Genomic DNA, 19,328 nt, shown 5'->3' with positions numbered 1-19,328 from the left:
AAGACATGTTGAGATTAAATTTCCTACCTCATGCCCACATATTCTGTCAATATGCAGAAACCACGTGTTGGAACTTTGTGCATATATGAACTACCACACACCACAGAACAGGCCACCAGCCAGTTCTCTGAGAGCTGCTGTCATGGTGGCAAATGTCTAGTCCTTCATGCTTCATTCCAGGAGTGTGCCCTCAGTAGCAGAGCAGATACCAGTGCCAGGGTGACCAGTATGGTGATTGATGATAATGGTGGTAGGGCTCTTTCCCTGGGGTAAGTATTCTGGAAGGGTCAGCCAGCCCCATTCTGTTTGTTTTATGTGGCCTCTTCTCTGATTATACTCATGTTGCTGAGAGATGAAACCACCTTCAGTGGAATTTACTGGGATCCAATAGTAAAACCAGAACAGAGTATGTCTTTATTTTCCTATGCCTTTTAACTTTCTGTTCTACTAATATAGAACTAAGCACTAACTTATAGGTGACAAAGCTGGGCATGGTGGTGCACACCTTTAATCCCAGCACTCAGAAGGCAGAGGCAGGCAGAAATCTCTTAAGTTTAAGGATAGCCTGATCCACAAAATGAATTCAGGACAGCCAAGGCTCTATTACACAGAGAAACCCTGTCTCAAAAAACCAAACCAAACTAACAAACAGACAAAAGGAACTCTGTAGGTGACAAAGAATTGTCAACCAGGACATGCATGTGCATACAGCCTAGCTGACTTAGACATGCTCTTTGACTGAACCTTGAGCCAGAGGGCCGTGTCCCTCTGAGCCCTCCTGAACAGTGGCTACAGCTGGGAACCAGCTGGCTGCTCTGGTCTGCATTAGCATTTTTTCTGCAGGTAGGAGTACATGGAGCAGTAGAGAAGGGACGTCTCTGACAGTAAATTACACTTGACAGCTGCTCATCTGATCCTGTAAACATTCTCAGTGGTTTTCTTGGGATTTCTACCTCAAAACAAAACAAAAATCAAAAAAGAAAAAAACAGAGAGCTTTCCTGTCCGAAGTTCTTCATAAAGAAAACCAGTCAGGGCCTGCAGAGACTGTGCATGGTTAAAAGTGCCAGGTACGGTGTCACACACCTTTGATCCTAGCACTTCAGAGGCAGAGGCAGAGAGGCAGAGGCAAGTTGATCTCTATGAGTTTGACCCCAGCCTGGTATACAGAGTGAGTTCCAGCCAGGGCTACACAGAGAAACCCTTTCTCAAACAAACAAATAAGACCCTGGGTTCCGTTTGCAGCACCCGTGCCATGACTTACAGCCGTGCGTAACTCTTCACCTTCCAAGGGCTCTGCCTGCTCAGGTGCACAGACGTACGTGCAGGCAAGACATTCAGACACAGGAAGGAGAAATAAATAAAGCTGGAGGGATGGCTCAGAGCTTAAGAGTACTTGTTGCTTCCCCAGAGGACCTGGGTTCAGTTCCCAGCACTCACACGGCATCCCACAACTATCTGTAACTGCAGTTTCAGGGGATCCAGTGCCCTCTTCTGACCTCTGCAGGGACCAGGTATGCACACGCTACACTTAATGCACACAGGCAGAGTCCGTATACATAAAATAGGGTGAATCTCTAATCAGTTATTATTAATTTTTTGAGATAGGGTTGTGTGTGTGTGTGTTTTACAGGCATGAGCCAGCACACCCAGTCAAATCTTTTAAAAATTGCAAAATAAAGTAAATAATAATAAAAAAAACTGGTCAGAGTGTCCATAATGTTTCTTTCCTTGCAGCTTTTAATGTTCCTAGAGACAAGCTGGCACCTCTCACAGCACTTGGTTTTCTTCTACATGTTCTATCACCGTGAGGAGTGCTACAGCCACTGATTGTGAATGCACCTCCCTAAGTGACCTTCAATTCTATCAAGAACCCTGGAATAAATTACCTTTATCTCCCCTACTCCCCCAGGGGCAGAGGGCCCTCAAACATTAACCCTCTTGGTGTCTGTTAGTGAGCTGTTGGGGATAGCTGGGCAGCACCCCTGGTCTGAGAGCCACCATCAGGAGAACAGATTTGTTTGACTGGCTGCAGGAATGGAGAGAGCTGCACCTTCCTTGGCTCTTAGTATGTTCTCATTGGAATCCTCTGTAGTGCTTACTACATGCATCTCCTCTGTATGAACGTGAGCCCTTTGTGTGATGCCACAGGGGTTCTCATAGGCCTGTATCCTGTTCTGGAGCCTTGTCTCTTCACAGATTGAATCATACGGTACCATCCTGCTCTGGTAGCCTAAGTCATAGCTTCCCAGGTCTCAATGGCTTTGTGTTTTGAACTGAGGTCTTCCCATGTTGCCCCTGCTAATCTCTTAACTCCCATGCTAAGTGATCCTCTCACATATGCTACTGGGCTTTTGTTTTGCTTTTGTGAATAGGTCCTACTTTCTGTACCAGGCCATGTTATTTTGTTCTAGTATGTAATATTCTGAGTACATTTCCAGGAGTCAGGTTGGACTCTATCCCCTTTCTTAAGAACGGAGAGTAAGGGTAGCCAGCCCCAAAGCTGTGACAGTGATAGGTTGACCTTGGCTATTTCTTTGAATCAAGAAACAAAAGTTGGCTAAGAGAAAGGTCTCTGTTGGTCTTGAAGTTCCTGACTGCAGGTGTTTATGTCCCTGTGGAGAGCCCTTCCTCATTAGCTCCTTGGACAAACCCCAGGCTCTCCTGCCATCCACCTGCATTCCTCCATACTTTGAGAAGCAGCCTCCCCAGAAGGCCAGGTGGATGAACGAGCCTTGGGTTCCAGGTGCACTTTAGGAGAATGCTGAGCAGGTTGCTGCTTCAAGGACACTGGACTTTGCTCCTTGCAAGCTTGCTGATATGTCCTCTTTCCAAGTTTCTCTTAAGAACTTGTTATCCTCGAATTGCCACCCGAGCAGTCTGGCTCCAGCACTCCACAGGCCATAGGGTCTGTTCTGTCTACAGCTCAGAGGTGTGTCCAGGACAAGCACCATAGGACTCTGGCTAGGAGAGGAGAAGGACCTGGCTTATGTTCTTGGTGTCTCTGGTACTGCCCCCGGCCTGGAGGTATAGAGTGCTTGAACGTCTCGAACATCCCCACACATCTCTGTCATTTGAAGGGGCCTAATGGTCCACTCTGTGAGGCTGCACACACCCTCACCTGCCATACACTGCACTTCTTGTTCCAATTACCTTGTCTGTTGTCCCTCTATCCTCAAAGATGATTGCTGAATCCTTGACCCAAGGCGGGATGCACGTAAGAGCCGGGTTCCCGCCTACCTCCACCATGTCTGCTCGCCCGTCAAGCTCCATCTCTTTGGGCGGACAGCCCACGGCACAGGTATTTATAGATCAGGCTTTGCACAGGGCTCACCCCCAAAGCTTGAGGTTTCTCTGAGCATCTCCATGAAACATACCTTTCATTGTCAGTAACTTTCTTCATGGTGGCTTTCAAAGCAATAAAACAAATATTCATTTTGTTTGAGGTCAAGCCCTGCTGGTGTTTCTTTCTTCTCTCTCTCTCTCTCTCTCTCTCTCTCTCTCTCTCTCTCTTCTCTCTCTCCTCTCGCTCTATTTTTTTTTTTTGAGACAGGGTTTCTCTGTCTCACCCTGGCTGTCCTGGAACTCATTATGTAGACCAGGCTGACCTTGAACTTAGAGATCTGCCTGCCTCTGCCTTCTGAGTACTGGGACCAAAAGCATGTGTTACTATGCCCAGCTCCTTCTGATAATTTCTTGAGGGGCTTTTTCTCCACTTCAAAATCATCATACTAGTTGTTGTTTTCATGATAAAATAAAACAAGACATGGGCTGCAATGTAGTTAAGTACAGGGCCCTACGTTGTATCAGCAATTTACATGTATAAAATTGAGTGGTAGTCATTTTAGAGCTCTTGAAGTGAGTTTGAAAGCAGCCTGGACTACATGTTTTCAAAGGAAAACAAAGAGTGTGGTTTTCAAGGGCTTGCTGTCCAGTGCTGTAGCACTCCACAGCATGGAGCTCCTCAGGAGTACCAGTTTCACTAGAAGTGCTCTCTGCTGTTGAATTGTACCATCCAGACCAGTTCCCTGGGAAGAGTAAGTCATTGCACATAGAAACCGAGTAGACTACACTCTGTGCACTTCATGATCTCATGGGAATATGCCACATCATCATTCCCTACACCTGTATGTTCATTTGTTCAATAGCATTCCATATGCCAGGCCTTGTTTGAAAATTATGAGAATAGAGTCTTAATATTCTTTCATCACAGGACTTTTTATTTTCCAGGTTTATTGTAAAATACCTGAGAGTTAAAAGACTTCTAAAATTCCTTTGCCTACACAGGAAAGCGCATCTATGATTCTAGGAGATGGAGTTCCTGCCCTTGCTTAAGGGCCCATGTGCTGGAGCTATCCTCAATGCATAGGCAGACGTAGGACACTTGTGTATCTTTCTTCAAAGGAGGGTCCTCTAGCTCAGTATGCATTGCATTCACAATCAGGTGGAATTGTGGTGATAAATGACTTAACAGCACAGAAAATTGTTTTTCTGTGGAAACTAAAGGTCCCCAGCATTTTGAGGGTGTGGTATAGACCAGATCTTGAGCTGTGTTCTTCATGTGGAGAATCTTGTTTTCACTGTGGCAGGTCATAGTTCAAGCATTTAGCTCCTTTTACAAATGGAAAGGAACTGGAAGGTAGCATTTTGAAGATCAGAACTCAAAGCCTGTCAGTAGGATTCTCCTAGAAAACCCTCAGCCCTGCTTTTGTTGCTGGTTTGACAACCTTGCTCTTTCTCCAAACTGACAGAACCTGTCTGTACATCTCTTGGACTAGCTTCTGTCTTGGGCCTCATCTTGCCTTCATTGCCTACTGTGGGGTAGCTCCTGCATTGTCAGTGGAGTGGGTCTTATGATCTGCAGTACTTCCTAACCCCAGAAGGCAAGGGATTTGGTTGGAGGAGAAGAAAGAGACAGGCAAAAAAGGTACATGAGGAATTTCGGGTCACCCTGAAAGAACGTGGCTTGGTTGACAGTCATCACTAGTAGATGCCAGCTTTAGCCCACCCAAATTGACTCATCCTCTACTCCTGTTAAGTGCCAGCAGGGAGGGGTCATGTCCCTGAATCTTTGGGCTAGTCTGCTAGTCTGTTGAAGACAAATGTAGCAGAGGACTATGGCAACAGGGAATAAAAACAAGGTTGTGTTTTTTGATGATGGTGATGATTTTTTTTTTTTTTTTTTTTAATCTGAGACAGGGTCTCTCTGTGTAGTTCTGGCTCTCCTGGAACTCACTCTGTAGAACAGTCTGGCCTCAAACTCAGAGATCTGCCTGCCTCTGCCTTCCAAGTGCTAAGGTTAAAGGTGTGCATCACCATACTGGTTGGGGTTTGTTTGTTTGTTATTGTTTTGCTTTTTTAAGCACATTTGTTTTTGTTTACCTACTCAGAGGCTAAGGGCCCTGAGAGTACTTGGGGAGAGATGTCAGTGGAGAAAACCCTGGGCCTCCTCTTTGGCTGTCCAGTACAGCTGTCCGATCCCAGCTCTTCTATGAAGAACTTCCCACTTTCGCAAGGTTAGGCCAGCAGCGTCCACATTGCCTGTTTGTGATACATGGTGAATGTAGGCAGGCAACTCCAGGACAAAAGTGTTCCCTGGTTCTCGAGTGGGGCTGCATGGCCCATGCTCTGTTCCAGGTCAGGAGCAAAGGCAGTTTTAAGTCTAGACAGGTACAGATGGTCCAAGGACCAGAATTCATGGTGCCAGCCTGTCTGAGGTTCTCTTTGGATTAGTCTTCCTTCTCCGGCTGCGGCCCCACTGAACTCCCATTTTTTTGGCCATCTACCCAGGTTATTCCTTGTGTCCCAGCCATGCTGTGTCGCTCCCACGGTCTACGTGGCCGACTGCTGCATTGCCGAAGCATTGATATTTAGCATTGATATTTACAGTGCCTGGGTTGTCTCTGTCAGCCTCTAGTTCTGAGCTCTTGACAGGCCACCTCACTGTGTCCCTGCTTATAAAACTCAGGTGACAGATGGTGTAAAGGGCCTATCAGAAGCTCTTCCCTGACGTCAGCCACCCTGGCTTTTGATAGCAGCTGTAACATGCCCATGCCTGGGCCACAGACTGTGACCTGAGAGAGCACAGCCAGTGTTTCCCACCCTGTCACAGGCTCCTTCCCTGACAGCAAAAGCCCTAGGAGCTAGCAACCTTCCTCTGGTTTTTCCTCACACCCTTGCTTCTTGCTAGGTCATTTCTGCCTGGAGATGTCTTTGGGCTGCTGCTTTGTACCTGGCATTGACTCTAGAAGCTTCTTTCTAGGGCCTGGAGTTTCCTGATCGTGGAGGTGCCTTTGTTTGTTTTTCTTCCTGTTAGAAATTGTTCCCCTATCCCTCATCCTCTGGGGCATGCCAGCTGCCCTGTCCTGGCGCAAGCACAGAATCCAGGCACACTCATGTACTGGGTCTTCTGGGTACCCACACCTAGTGAAGTGCTGGTGAGGTTGCTGGGGCACATGCTGCTTAAACGGGTCTAGATGAGCCTTGTGTATAAGTAGACTGGCTGTAGCCTGGCATGGGAGGCCTTGAAGGAGAATCATGACAGTGGAGTCCATGCTTCCTAAAAACGGAGACCTTCTTGTCCCCAAGGGCATGACCATTGGCTGAGTCCTGGGGTTTCCCATGTATTGCAGGCTTTTCTATTCCACATTTCGCTATTGCTCCTTCATGTCTTAGACCCATGCATCATGTCTTGGGACATCTGCTTGACTTCAGCTATGTCCTCGAACAAAGCGTGAGTCCTGTGCCCAAGTATGGGTGTGAAAGAGGGACATGAACACTAAGATTTATTCCTAATATGTGGCCCTGTCTAGCTCTGTGGCATTCTGGTAACTAGTGTACTAGATCTGAGCTTTATACTATAGCCAAGGAACAGGTGCTTCAGCCAGTATCAAGTGCAGATAGGCAGTTGAGACAGAGAAAGAGAATAAGGGTTCCAGGTCTCTTGGAAAACAGTTGAGGGACAAAAGCCCAGTGTAAGGAAGCGCTGGCCAACAGTCAGGGCTCAGACCATAGCCTTGGTTTGTACCGTCTGCAGTCTGCATGAAACTGTACAGTCCTGGGACTTTGATAGGACATGGGTTGATTCCAAGCAGGTTTTATGGTCTGTATGACATGCGCCTACCCTGATGTCCATGGATTCATAATGCATCAGCCCAAGGGTGCTGATATGGACAGGGCAGACCTGTGCATTGTCCAGCCCACCCCATTCTGGTCTCGTTATGTCAGAGTGAATCTCAGAGGAAAGGCTGGCGTAACTGCCCTGCAGCCAGAGGCCTGAGCTTCTCTCCTGTTCCCCACTGCTTAGGGCTTTCTTGGTCGCAGCATTATGGCTTTGTCCAGTCCACCTTTTTAAAATGGTTTTATTTTAATTATGTATATGTATATAATGTGTGTGTATCTGGGGGGGTGCACTTAAAGGCAGTACCCACAGAAACCAGAATGTGCCATTGGGTCCCCAGGAGCTGCAATTGCTGGTGTTTGAGAGCTGCTCCACATGGGTTCTGGGAACTAAACTTGGATCTGTGAGCTCAGTCAGTGGTTCTGAATGGCCAAGCAGGCTAACATGACAGGCCCCATGTCATCCTTGGCCTGGCAGTGTGGGATGGGCAGGTGAAGAGTGCAGGTATCATTTTCATTGGCTCTGTGCCTATTCCCAGTTTGAGAAACTAAGAAACTAAAAGACAATATGAGAAGATGCGGAATTTTTACCACCGTGCCATCCCCCCTCCCCCCATGGACATCAGTCTCTGGTATTCTGGCAAAGCCATCTGATTGACTTGGTCTGCAGTACTGGCTGGCCTGTGAATTATAAAAGGTGGGCTGTGGGGCTTGCTTGGTGCACAGTGCTTGACTGGGGTATAAGAGGGGCTACGTTGGATACTTGGGGACCTTTGAAATTGGTGGCCTCTAGGATGTCCAGGAGAGCAAAAGGCCAGCAGGTAGCTCATCTCCATCTAGAACTGCAGTCTTCCTTTGTTTGCTGAAAGGTGGGAGTACGTCCATGCTGCTACCTTTGCCTGGTCTCTGTCCTTGGAGTTCCTGTGTACAGTGGGTGGTGCCGGTGCTGGCAGCACTGCAGTCAACCCTGTTTCTGCTGTCTGAATGTGCATTGACAGCATAGGGCAGCCACTGGGTCTGTGCAGAGCCAGGCCTCTGAGGCTGTAAGTGCTCTGAGCCCAGGGCTCTTTGATACAAGTCTTTCACCCCATCAAGTAAGCTCTGCAGGCTAGCAGGGGCACCGTGGAGCCAGTGCAGTACCACTCCTGGATATGCATATGGCTCCTTGGCCACCTCTTTCCACTTAAGAAAATAAGGTAGGCAGCAGCATCTGTACATGTCACAGCCACTTTGCCAAAGGCTTGTCCTTGGAGCAGTAATCCTAGAGTCACACTGGGAGGCTATCTCTAGCAGAGGACAGTCTTACCCTCAGAGATGAGTTTTCTAGGTTAGGCAGAACACAGCAGGTCATACGGCTTCCTAGGCTCCCTCTGTATACACCAGTGCTTGACTAGCAGGCCGTTACCATAGCATTCTCAGCCCAGAAACCAGAAATTTTCATGGGCCCCCACCAAGGAGCCAGGCTGCCCATCTGGCCTTCCAGCCCTTTGGATACTATGTGCTGTGCTCACCAAGAGGTGAGGCTTGTGCGTGGGTGTGTAGCATCTTGAAGAAGAAAGGGGTGAATAAGACGGGAAGTCAGACCAGTAGGTTCTTTGTGCAAGGTGTGTGGAGGCAGGGTATGTGTGTAGCATGGAGCTGGCTAAGTCTCTCCACTTCCAGGTCAGCCAAAGCAGCCTCACCATGCTGTCCTCACCGTCACCAGGCCAGCAGGTACAGACCCCACAGTCGATGCCCCCTCCCCCGCAGCCATCCCCACAACCTGGCTCGCAGCCCAACTCCAATGTCAGGTAGGCTTCTGGGGTGCACACTTTCCCCATTCTTTCTTTACCCCATTTGGCCTCAGGGCTGGTGTGGTGTTCTAGGCTCAGACCTGCTTTTATTCACTTGACTGCAGCTCCGGCCCTGCCCCATCCCCCAGCAGCTTCCTGCCTAGTCCCTCACCACAGCCTTCTCAGAGCCCAGTGACAGCACGCACCCCACAGAACTTCAGCGTCCCCTCTCCTGGACCATTAAACACCCCTGGTAAGTTGGGCCTGGGCTGGGTGAATAGCTCTACGGGGTGCCTAACCCCTTTTCCCCTCCCAAAGTCTCAAACTGTGGAAAGGGCTCGTGGAACCCTCAGATCTGTGGTGACACTGCCCCACAGGTTGTAGCCATCATCTTCCCCATCCTGCCCCTACAGTGAACCCCAGCTCAGTCATGAGCCCGGCTGGCTCCAGTCAGGCTGAGGAGCAGCAGTACCTGGACAAGCTGAAGCAACTGTCCAAGTACATCGAGCCCCTGCGACGCATGATCAACAAGATTGACAAGAATGAAGGTAGGCTGACCCAGACCAATGTGGGGCCAGAACATCCAGGGCCTGTTTCTTAGTGTCCCCTTTCTTTCTCAGACAGAAAAAAGGACTTAAGTAAGATGAAGAGCCTGTTGGACATTCTCACTGACCCTTCTAAGCGGTGAGTACTGGCCCAGGGCCTTGGGCAGGTCTATGCTATACCATAGCTCACAGAGGGTCCTCTAGACTTGGTGACAGTGTGGGTCTGACAAAGGTCCAGGAGCTCTGTGAGCCATGCCTGAGGCCCAGGTGACTTTACAAGTAGGTGTGTATGGAAACTTGAACCCTACCTGCACCTTTCCAGTAGCCACATTTCAACCCTGTTCAAGGCCTCATGGTCCTCAAACCTATAGCTGTCCTAGCCTGGCTCATGGAGCCAGTATGCTAGGTCCTGGTTCATAGTGGCCCCACCTTCAGCTAGACATGACAGGTTAGGTGCATCTGCCTTTTCGGTGTTCCTGACTGGCCAGTGACCTTTGGCAGACAGCTGTGTCTCACTCACCCCATGGGCTGTAGGCTTAGCTGCAGCTGTGTGGACTGCTTGTAAAGATGAACCCAAGTGGAGCCTATGAGAATCTCACAGATGACACTGGGTCACCAGGCTTCCAGCTCCTGCTCACAGCTAACACCAGTGTTTGGGGCTGTGTACAGACTGTCAACAGCTCAGCTGGCCTGGGCTCCACCGACTGTCACAGCAGCTTGCCCTGGGCTCTGCTGACTGTCTCCCCATTGTCTAGTAGTCACCGCTGGGTAGAGCCCGTTGGAGCTACAGTTCTCCAGACCCCCCTAGGTTAAGTCCTTAGAGCCGCAGGGCCAGGCTGGGACAAGAGCTGCTGCTGGGTCTGTTCTGGAAGAAGCTCATGGGCTACTGGGACTCCTGTGATGGTTTCCAGTGGCTGAGGCACAAGAAGTTATTAGGATGGTGGTCGGGACAAGAGTTCCCTGTCTGGCCCTTCAGCAGAGTGTCAGCTCATGTGCCCTCCCCTTAGGTGTCCCCTGAAGACCCTGCAGAAGTGTGAGATTGCCCTGGAGAAACTCAAGAATGACATGGCAGTGGTGAGCGGAGCCCCAGGACCCACCTGCTGGACAGAGGCTTTGTGGTCAGGGTTAGCACAGATAAAGACAGGGCCTGACCTGGCGAGCGAGGAAGCAAGAAGTCAGTTCCCCTCATCTGCACTTTTGTTCAGGCCCTGGCATGGGGAGAGGGGCACAGGTGCGAGTAAGGCTATGAGGCTAGAGATGTATTCAGAATCAGCCGCCAGAGTAGAGGCTGTGGGCAAAGCCTCGGGAACATGAGTGTTGATGAGGACCCTGGTGCTGGGAAGACTCCTCAGAATGGATGAGGCCTTGAGCCCATGCCGCTGACCCTTTCCATCTTGTCTCTAGCCCACACCCCCACCACCTCCAGTTCTTCCAACCAAACAGCAGGACCTGTGCCAGCCACTCCTAGATGCAGTCCTGGCCAACATCCGTTCGCCTGTCTTCAACCATTCCCTGTACCGCACATTTGTGCCAGCCATGATGGCCATCCATGGCCCACCTATTGTGTATGTACACCCAGTTGGACCTAGTGATGAGCAGCATCCCAGAGGCTGTGTGATGTCTGCATAATCACTTTAGTCCCCTCCTCCAGGTCCCCAGTGGTGTGTTCCCGGAAGCGCAGGTTTGAGGAGGATGAGCGGCAGAGCATCCCCAATGTGCTGCAAGGTGAAGTGGCAAGGCTGGATCCCAAGTTCCTGGTGAACTTGGACCCTTCTCACTGCAGCAACAATGGCACCGTCCACCTGATCTGCAAGCTGGGTGAGTGTCCAGGGTTGGAGGTAGAGCCGTTGGCCATCCATGCTGGAGGCCAACACCAGGGCCTTCAGGCTACACACTTGTAGCTTGTACTGCGCTCACATGGCCTGCTCACTGCTGTTCTTGCCTCATTTCATTCCTCAGTGAATCCCTGCCCCAACTCCCCAGATCCTCCATTCCCTGACCTTATGCATTTATTTCTCTTTCTCCACAAAAGTAGCTTGGTCCTGAGGCAACCACTGGCAGCATAAGCTGTTTCCTGGCTTTGGAAGCCTGAGACCCTAAGAGGCCTCCAGGTCTGCAGCAGGCTTCACTGGAACACAGTGGAGCGTAGAGAGCCATTTCAGGAGCAGGGGTGAGGTGGGCAGGGCTGCGTGGGTGCTTGCCAGGCTGTCGGCCAGGTCACGTGTGGTTTTTGTGTCACAGATGACAAGGACCTCCCTAGTGTGCCACCGCTGGAGCTCAGTGTGCCTGCTGACTATCCTGCCCAGAGCCCAATGTGGATTGACCGTCAGTGGCAGTACGGTGGGTGAACTTAGAGGAACTATCCAGAGCCCCAAGGCAGGCAGTGTCCTTGCACCTGTCAAGCGGGGAATAGCAGTCAAGTTCATGACATTCCTTTGGGGCTCGACAAGGTGACCCAGGGCCAGCAGCAGGAGCGCATGTCGCTCAGTCTGTGTGATAGGGCTCCAGAGAGAGCCCCTTGGGCGGGAACAATACCTGGGCTCTGCTGGCACGGCACATGCCAGGGACAGGCTGGGGCTCCAGACCTCATATGAATTCCAGTTCTTAACTGCAAGTGTGACTGGAAGGTCCCCCACAGTGGAGCACAGGAGACTAAGCAGTGCTGCCCCTTCCCAGAAGCGGTCTAGGAGCTGCTCATGTAGCTGCTGCCTTGCCACGCTCAGCACTCATGGCTGCCACTGTTGTGTTGCAGATGCCAACCCCTTTCTGCAGTCAGTGCACCGGTGCATGACCTCCAGGCTGCTGCAGCTCCCCGACAAGCACTCGGTCACAGCGCTGCTCAACACCTGGGCCCAGAGCATCCACCAGGCCTGCCTCTCAGCTTCCTAGCACACTTGAACTTAAGGACTGCCAGCGGCCCTGCTGCGCCTACCAGACATTACAAGGTGTTGGCTTCTTAGAGGGCCTGAGTTAGGTTAACTCTCCTGCTTTTACCTTTTCTCTTGGGGACCTGCCAGCCGTTTCCCCACGCTTGTGCAGTATTGTGGAGCTGGTGGCATGAGGGCCTGGGACCTTCCCCAGAGGTTTTCCATTGTTTTTTTTCCATATCCGCTCAGCAGCATGAGAACTCAGGGCCCCATCTAAGCATCTCTGCTACATACATTGTACTTTTATCTGGAGAATGTGGAAGACAAGGGAACCCCTCACTATCTCACACTTCTCCGGGCACGGTGTGGGCTTCCGGCTGTGCCTCCTACGGCGTGTGCACACATCACAGGAATGCTCTTGAACCCAGGGCACAGGGTTCAGTTTGGAGGAAAGGCCAATAAGGCAGCAGCAGGTTCTCTGCCAACAGCAGGATCTCACCTGTGTGGGTCTCCTCACAGTGCTGCCAGGAGAAGGGCCAGCTGGGGCCGGGGCTGCCGACATTCCTGTGCCACGTTTGGTTGAAGGGCTGTGTCAGAGCTATGAGACATGAGTGGCTCTACCAGATCCTGTCGTTGGCACTCCTTAGAACACGGTATTTTCTCATTCTCTGCTCCACTGTAAGAGTGGGGGGTTCCTTCAGAACACTGCCGCATGGCGCTCGCCACACTGCAGCAATGCGGCGCGCTCTGGTGAAAAGGATTCCCCTTTTTTTATGTGCACTACTCTGTCATATGATTCTTATAATAAATTTATTATTCCTGTGTTTGTCAGCAGTTTACTGCATCTACCTTTTTGCGAGTCTGGGCCCACTATGTAAGGATGCTGTCCATCTTGGGAAAGCCTGCACTCCGTCTGCTTTCTGACATCACATCCTGATGTATGCCCCATCCCAGATCTGATTCTCCTGAGGAGTGGACACTGGTGTGGGGAGGTCTGCGCTGCCGGGTAGGAGTAGGCACAAGCTGACCACTTCCAGGTGACAGCTGCTGGGCTGGGGCGGAGTACACAGCAGGCGAGGCTATTTCTCCCTGAGCCGCCAGGCAGCTCGGCCCAGCATGAAGTCATCGGCGTTGGGTGTCCAGGCAACACTGTCTTACTCCCAGTGTAAGGGCCCATGTGCCTGGAAGGTAGCCCTGGAGTGAGCCGGCTCTAGAGTGCCATTTAGGATGCCTGGTGCACAGCCTTCTAGGAGCCCCCAGCCTTGGCTGCCTACACAGGGCATTTCCACGGGAAGTAGGCTGAGGAGACACCTGAATGGCTGTGAGGAAGGAGGCTTAGGACTTGGAGAAAGAATTTTTATTTTCAGTTAATAGGTAGGCGGCGAATAACATTTTATAATGTGCTTTTGTATAAATGCAGGAATAGTAAAATAATAGAGAAAATAGACAGTTTCCTCAATTCTGAGAGCAAGTACTTTTATCTGTCATGGGTTTTGTCTGTCTTGGAATTTCGTGTGGCTGAAAAATAGGGTTGATGTGAACCATTATCAAGAGAAGATGGCCGGGCTCCAGGGCGCCGACTCAGCAGCACAGAACGGTGCAGGCGCCGGCTCTGGACCACTTGCAACCTTTTCTGCCGCTCAGCAAAGTTGCTCTTCAGGCTCTGTTTCAAAGCAGGCAGGATGCCACGCTCTGCCACAGGCATTGGGCTGAGAATTAAGCTAGGGTGGAGGAGAGGCTAGTTAGTGGCTGTCCTGAACTGATGGCTGGCTGCCTGCTTTCACACCTCTGGGCACCCTCCCCTCTGCTCCCTTGGGGCAGCAAGCTGTGGGGGCAGCCGCTTCCTGTGTCTGGGACTCACCACTTCTTAGTAAGGCCCTTGGTGGTGACCTTGGGAAACTGCGTGGATTCCTGATCCCTGGGAAAGGAAATTAGCCGTGAGGGCCACACCTCCTCTGGGCCAGGGCAGGGCGCCGGGTACAAGGCAACTCACTTTGGAGAGCCCAGCCCAGCCTCCTCAGCTGCAGCTTTGGGCCTCTGGTTCCCATCCAGGAGTGACTTGAGGTGCTGTAGCTGAAAGGCAGGGAGAGCACGGTGGGTACAGTGCGCTGCACCGCTGGCATGCAGGGTCATGCGCCTGCCCAGGGCCTCACCTCCTGGGCCTGCAGGAGGTTGGCGTTCCACAGCTGACGGATGACCACCTCACACTGCTGCACTGTGGTGGGCTTGCGCAGGTGCGGGGGCAGGCTCAGTAAGGGGGCCATCCCTGTCCCTTGCCGGCCATGGCTGCCCCCCACCAACGTGGCCCCTGAATTAGGGGCTTCTGCATCCTCGTCTCTGAAACATTACAGCAGCCCAGAGGCGACCTGTGGGAGTGGTCTAGCCACCCACCCTCCACCGCCCTGGGGCAGCACCCATGCCTGCAAGTATGGAAGAGGCCCATTTCCATTGCCCACTAACCAGGGTGCTCCGGAGCCATCTGTGACCCTGTGTTGAAGACGCAACCGGCTAGCTGCCAAGTAGCCCCACCCAGCATGTTTCTTGCCCAGAGTGGTTCCTAGAGTTGGGACTGCAGAGAAGTAGGAGCCTGCCTTGGTTGTACTACTGAGGAGACTGGTACCACCAAGAGCGTGGTCCTGCTCTGTTCCTGCTAACCCGTGCCTCCCAAAGGCAGTCTATACACCAGCTCTAGTTCTGACAGGCCAGGAATCCAACTCAGTGTTCTTGGTTAAGGAAAAATTAAATTAAAATTAAAAAAAAAAAAAAAAAAAGCCAGGTGTGCTGGAACACGCCTGTAATCCTCATACTCAGGAGGCAGAAGCAGGAGGATTGCTGAAGCTAAAGGCCTACAGGGTAAACTCCAGGCCGGCCAGGACTGCACTGTAAGACCATGGTCCCCCAACCCTCCTCCAAGCAAACTAATAAGAAGGCCAAATCCCTTTTTGTCTGTTCTCTAAGAAAACAGTGATTTAGGGGTTTCCCTGTGGGTAAGGTCGGCCAGGGGTCTCTGCAGGACCCTCAGGGGAGAGAGGAAAGTAGTGCCCAGCAGATGGACAGTAGCCCGGCAGCTCCCTACTCCCTGGAGCCCATTTTCATCATAATGGAGTCAGGTCCATGGAGATGAAGACAAGGTAGCTGTCTGGTCCCAGGGTGGAAACCTATTAAGGGTAAGCTTGGGGCCCTTGGGGTGCGGGCCTGGTTCTTGAGTGCAAGCAGGCCTTACTTGGCCTGTCCCTGCGCCCCAGGGACTCTGTCCAGCTTGTTGCTGTGGGACAGGGCAGCACTGCTGAGTGACTGCTCTTCCGGGTCTGTCTTTTGGAGGGCGTCAGACTTCAGCTCTTGCTTCTTGAAGGAGCTGGGCTGGGGCCTGGTCTTGCCTTGAGAGTTGGCTGCAGGGCACACCAACAGGGCCATCATTGAAGGCCTTGGAAGCCAAAGACCCATTCTCTAGGCTCAGTCAATATACCCAAGAGCCCTGACCCTGCATCAGTTTCCTCCACTGTACTAAAGAGAGGGAAAGTCTCTCCAGAGGGCTGCAGAGAGGAAGGAGTGAAGTTCTGAGAGTGAGGCCTGTGGTGCTGCCTGCTGAATGTGCCAGAGGAATCACAGTGCTGCGTGCAGGCTTCCAATCTGGGTGGAGCAAACCAGGGGCGGGCGGGGGGGTCTGGGATCTGGCCTGCGTGGGTTTATTTTCCAAAGTCTGCTGGTCAACAGGGCCTGCAGTTAATGAAGCTGTCTAGCCTCCTGTAGGTGAATGGGAGAAGAGGCTCTGCTTATTTTGTCCCTGAGATGTCATGGGCAGGGGTGGGGGCCAGCCATCGGTGGAGCACATACCCTTCTCCCAGGAGGAGGTGGGATAGGGTCTTAGAAGGTACTTGAGTTCCTCTGTTATTGGCACAGCTACTCACTACCGACCTGGGTGGGCCTGCGACATCGCCTGGCTATGCTACACTGACAGCCAGGCCCTGTCCTGCTTGTAGAGCCTCCTCTCAAGGACTCCCGGTCTCCTTCCTGGTTGTTTCTGTACATAGGATATCAGGACCAGCCCCTTTGCCAAAGAGAAGGGTTTTCAACTCTCTAGGCAACACCTCCCACTTACTTCCCAGCCTGGGCCCTGGCTCACCGGACACTGAGGAATTAGAGATGGACTTGCCGGACGGAAGGCTCAATGTGGAGATGCTTCCTGTGGGAAGATGCAGGGCTCAGGCTGAGAACCCACTTCTGTCCACTACCTGTGGCTCGACTCTGCTCAAAGCAGGGCTGTGTTCCACACTCCCTTACGGGAGCTCCACACTCCTAGATGATGTGCACACCATGCAAACAGTGACCCCACGAGAGGTGTCTGCAGGGGCCAGTTGCAAAGCAGAGGACCCCTGACCAAAGGAGCAGCGGGTCCTAAGGAAGGGCTGGGCCAAGCGCAGCCCCCACTGCCACCCCTCCATCTTGCCAGGGCTACCAGCCTGGCTGCACTGGGCTCAGGAAGAGGGAACTTGGGCATGCCAGGGCCGGGATATTTCCAAGCAGACATCTTTAACCCTCAGATCACCTGATGATCTGAAAATGTATTAGAGGAGGGGAGCTAGGAACTCAGCTGGTGGTCCTTGGGCTGTGTATGCTGGAAGGCCAGCAAGAAGGCCAAGCCACTGTGGGCAGGAGGACTTGCTTTGGCTGCAGGCTACAGTTCTCAGGTCCCTGTGGTTGCTATGGAGATGGCAGGAGGGAGTTCTCAAAGAGATTGTGCTAAGAGACACCTCACTCAAGTGGAAGAAATCAGTGGCACCCTGGTACAGAGCTGGGGAACCAGGGATGGACACCATAGCAGCCATGCACTGGGGTTGAGACCCAGGGTCTGCCACAGGGCCGCTCCTGTTTCAGGAGTTCTGCTCAGCAGAGGGAGGGTGTGCAGCCTCCCCACGGTCCCTGCTGCACAGACCTCATGCCTTTGGTGCTGAAAGCAGGCAAGCCAGCTGTGGCTGGGCAAAGTGGCATCTCTCCAAGTACCCAGAATTGGTCCCCTCTGAGTGAGCATGCAGATGGGCATGAGTGACGGGCACGAGCGGTAACTCCCTGAAAGCACCTGAGTCCTACCTTTTTTCTGAGGCTTCTCATTCATGATTAGCTTGTAGTGGAGATCTGAAAGCAAGCAAATGCTCCTTATCACACCTAAGAGCTACGTCCACTTGGAACAGAAGTGTGGCCTGCTCTTCCCATGGGTCCCAACCAGCTTTTTTCACCAAGCCTTTACCTCAGGCATCTCAGACCAGAAATGCCTCTGGCTGATCCCTGTCATGCCCAACACCTGCAAGGTGCCCATCCACTAGGCCAGGCAGGGGCAGGGCTGCAGGGCTGCTGCAGTGAGGCAGGATGGCTAGCCTTCCAGGAGCAATGGTAAGTGGGGTGTGCCATGGGGCTGGTCAGTCCACGGGGTGAGCCTCAAGAAAACATAGTCCTAATAAGGACTAATAAGGTGCCCAAGTGAGAGAATCTTTGGCACTCTAGATAAAAGACAGCAGCAGCAGAGAGAGAGAGAGAGAGAGAGAGAGAGAGAAACCTCGGGGTGGGAGGAGGTGTGAGAGAGTGAGGAGCAGGGCAGCCTGAAGTTCTGAGTAGGCCAGACCTCAGGGCGGGGAGCATCAAGAGAAGGTGCGCCAGCCTGAAGGGGTGTGGGGCAGCACCCAGGCGATCCCCGCCTAAGAACAGGACGTGTTTAGTTGGCGACCATTTACTCGAATTTGCTGTGCTTAACTTCCGCAATGGTTTTAAACAACGAGTTGGGCCATATCGTGCCCTGGGCAGAGTGCACAGGAGGGTGAGCGTTCGTCCGGGCTGGTGGGCAAAGGACTGTTGGCAGGTCCTACTAGAGAGAAGCCTCCCTCGTCCTTCCCTGCACCCAGAGGCTGTTCCGAGTTGACGGCCGTGGCCCTCGGGCTGCAAATGCTGGGCCAGGCCCTAGAGGCTCACCCTTGTTCTCCCGCTTCAGGTGCTCGATCTCCTCGTGGAGTTTGACCAGCGTCTCCGAGTGCTGCTGCTGAAGGAACTGCAGGCTCTTCTCCAGGTCCAGGATCCGTTTCTGTGCCTCACTCGGAGCGGGCTGCGTCCCTGCGTTCTGCAGGCCCAGGCCGGCGGAAGGGCGCAGGCGTGGGCGTGGTGCACCCCGGGAGCCGGGGCCCGCGGAGCTGAGGGGCCGCGGCCCCGCCGCCACCCCAGCCCCGCTCATGAAGGCGCAGCCGCCGCTCAGTACTGGCTGCTGGAGCCTGGCGCCCCGTCGCCGTGGGAACGGGCGCGCCGGAGAGGGCGGGGCGAGGCGTGGCGCGCCGTGGGGCGGGGCCTTCGGCCGCGTTCGGCCCGAACCAACGCGCCAGACTTTTGAACTCTCCAGAACCCGCCAGAACCATAGCCTTTTACAGTGCTCTGTGTGCCGGTGCGTGCGACCCGTGCGTGTGCAGACCGGCGCTCCACGTGGGGTATCCGCACCTTTAGAGGTCTCTCCCTGTGGCTAGCTGGGCTGGCCCGTGAGCCCCAGGATCCGCCCATCTCCCCGCCTCCCAGCGCTAAGATCCTGGGTGTGTGCACGCTTTCCCTACTTATCAGGTGGGTGCTGGAAATCCGAATTTAGGTCCTCATACATGGGCAGAAACCATTATACTTAGCCATCACCCTAGCCCGGCTTGTACTTTTGAACAGGGTCTCGCTCTGTAGCGCAAGCCAGCTTGGAATTATGTAACTAATTGGGACTATGTAACTATGTATCACTGGGACTATCTGTGTGTACTAAACTGAGTCTTAGTCTTTCATTTTAATAGTTCACTTTTGAATACACAGTAATAGTTTCAATTTTTTTCCCCCAACACTCACAGAATCTTTGTGGGCATAAATAAAAAAGAAAAAAAGCTGCCTGAACACACACAAGACAAGGTGCACGCCTTTAATCTCGGTTCGGGGAACAGGGAAGTGGATCTTTTTTAAGATTTTATTTTTGTGTATATGAATGCTCTGTCTGTATGTGTGAACAGTTAAGGTTTAGATG

General features: G+C 52.3%; 2 protein-coding genes across 6 annotated transcripts in view; one reads left to right on the top strand and one right to left on the bottom strand.

Moving 5' to 3' along the window:
• The window catches only part of Med15 (mediator complex subunit 15), a 58,680-nt gene extending 45,545 nt beyond the window's left edge, over positions 1–13,135 (top strand). For 2 of the 4 annotated variants that reach the window (XM_055610218.1, XM_055610216.1), the window contains 10 exons: positions 3,180–3,299; positions 8,780–8,907; positions 9,015–9,142; positions 9,303–9,437; positions 9,510–9,573; positions 10,442–10,508; positions 10,839–10,999; positions 11,086–11,252; positions 11,676–11,774; positions 12,187–13,135. In XM_055610218.1, coding sequence (XP_055466193.1) covers positions 3,180–3,299; positions 8,780–8,907; positions 9,015–9,142; positions 9,303–9,437; positions 9,510–9,573; positions 10,442–10,508; positions 10,839–10,999; positions 11,086–11,252; positions 11,676–11,774; positions 12,187–12,323 — 1,206 coding nt within the window. In that variant the 3' untranslated portion in view covers positions 12,324–13,135. The remainder of the gene's footprint in view (positions 1–3,179; positions 3,300–8,779; positions 8,908–9,014; positions 9,143–9,302; positions 9,438–9,509; positions 9,574–10,441; positions 10,509–10,838; positions 11,000–11,085; positions 11,253–11,675; positions 11,775–12,186) is intronic. The other 2 variants (XM_055610219.1, XM_055610217.1) reach the window with 1 other exon arrangement.
• A 514-nt stretch (positions 13,136–13,649) lies between these two features.
• Positions 13,650–18,560, bottom strand: Ccdc74b (coiled-coil domain containing 74B). Of its 2 annotated transcripts, XM_055610327.1 has the most exons (8): positions 18,263–18,560; positions 17,390–17,434; positions 16,425–16,484; positions 15,525–15,690; positions 14,455–14,638; positions 14,295–14,374; positions 14,163–14,219; positions 13,650–14,022 (listed from the first exon to the last, which is right to left on the bottom strand). In XM_055610327.1, exons 1-8 carry the CDS (start codon positions 18,516–18,518, stop codon positions 13,779–13,781), a joined length of 1,092 nt encoding a protein of 363 aa, XP_055466302.1. In that variant the 5' UTR covers positions 18,519–18,560; the 3' UTR covers positions 13,650–13,778. The 2 variants fall into 2 exon arrangements, with proteins under 2 accessions (XP_055466302.1, XP_055466303.1); XM_055610328.1 differs by lacking the exon at positions 17,390–17,434.
• Between the last annotated feature and the right edge of the window lie 768 nt (positions 18,561–19,328).

This window comes from Psammomys obesus, unplaced genomic scaffold, assembly GCF_907164565.1.
Source record: "Psammomys obesus unplaced genomic scaffold, mPsaObe1.curated_primary_1811, whole genome shotgun sequence".
NCBI classification, from domain to species: domain Eukaryota; kingdom Metazoa; phylum Chordata; class Mammalia; order Rodentia; family Muridae; genus Psammomys; species Psammomys obesus.
Note: the sequence above shows the minus strand (reverse complement) of the source record. Positions and strands in the feature narration are given on the sequence as shown.

What these genes read in the sequence shown, in the direction of transcription:
- Ccdc74b (XM_055610327.1), bottom strand. Translation starts at nt 18,518, where the DNA reads ATGAGCGGGGCTGGGGTGGCGGCGGGGCCGCGGCCCCTCAGCTCCGCG. An exon ending in GCTGGGCTGGGCTCTCCAAA is followed by an intron (nt 14,220 to 14,294) that starts GTGAGTTGCCTT and finishes TTCCTTTCCCAG; the next exon opens with GGATCAGGAATCCACGCAGT. An exon ending in AAGGGCCTTACTAAGAAGTG is followed by an intron (nt 14,023 to 14,162) that starts GTGAGTCCCAGA and finishes CCTCCACCCTAG; the next exon opens with CTTAATTCTCAGCCCAATGC.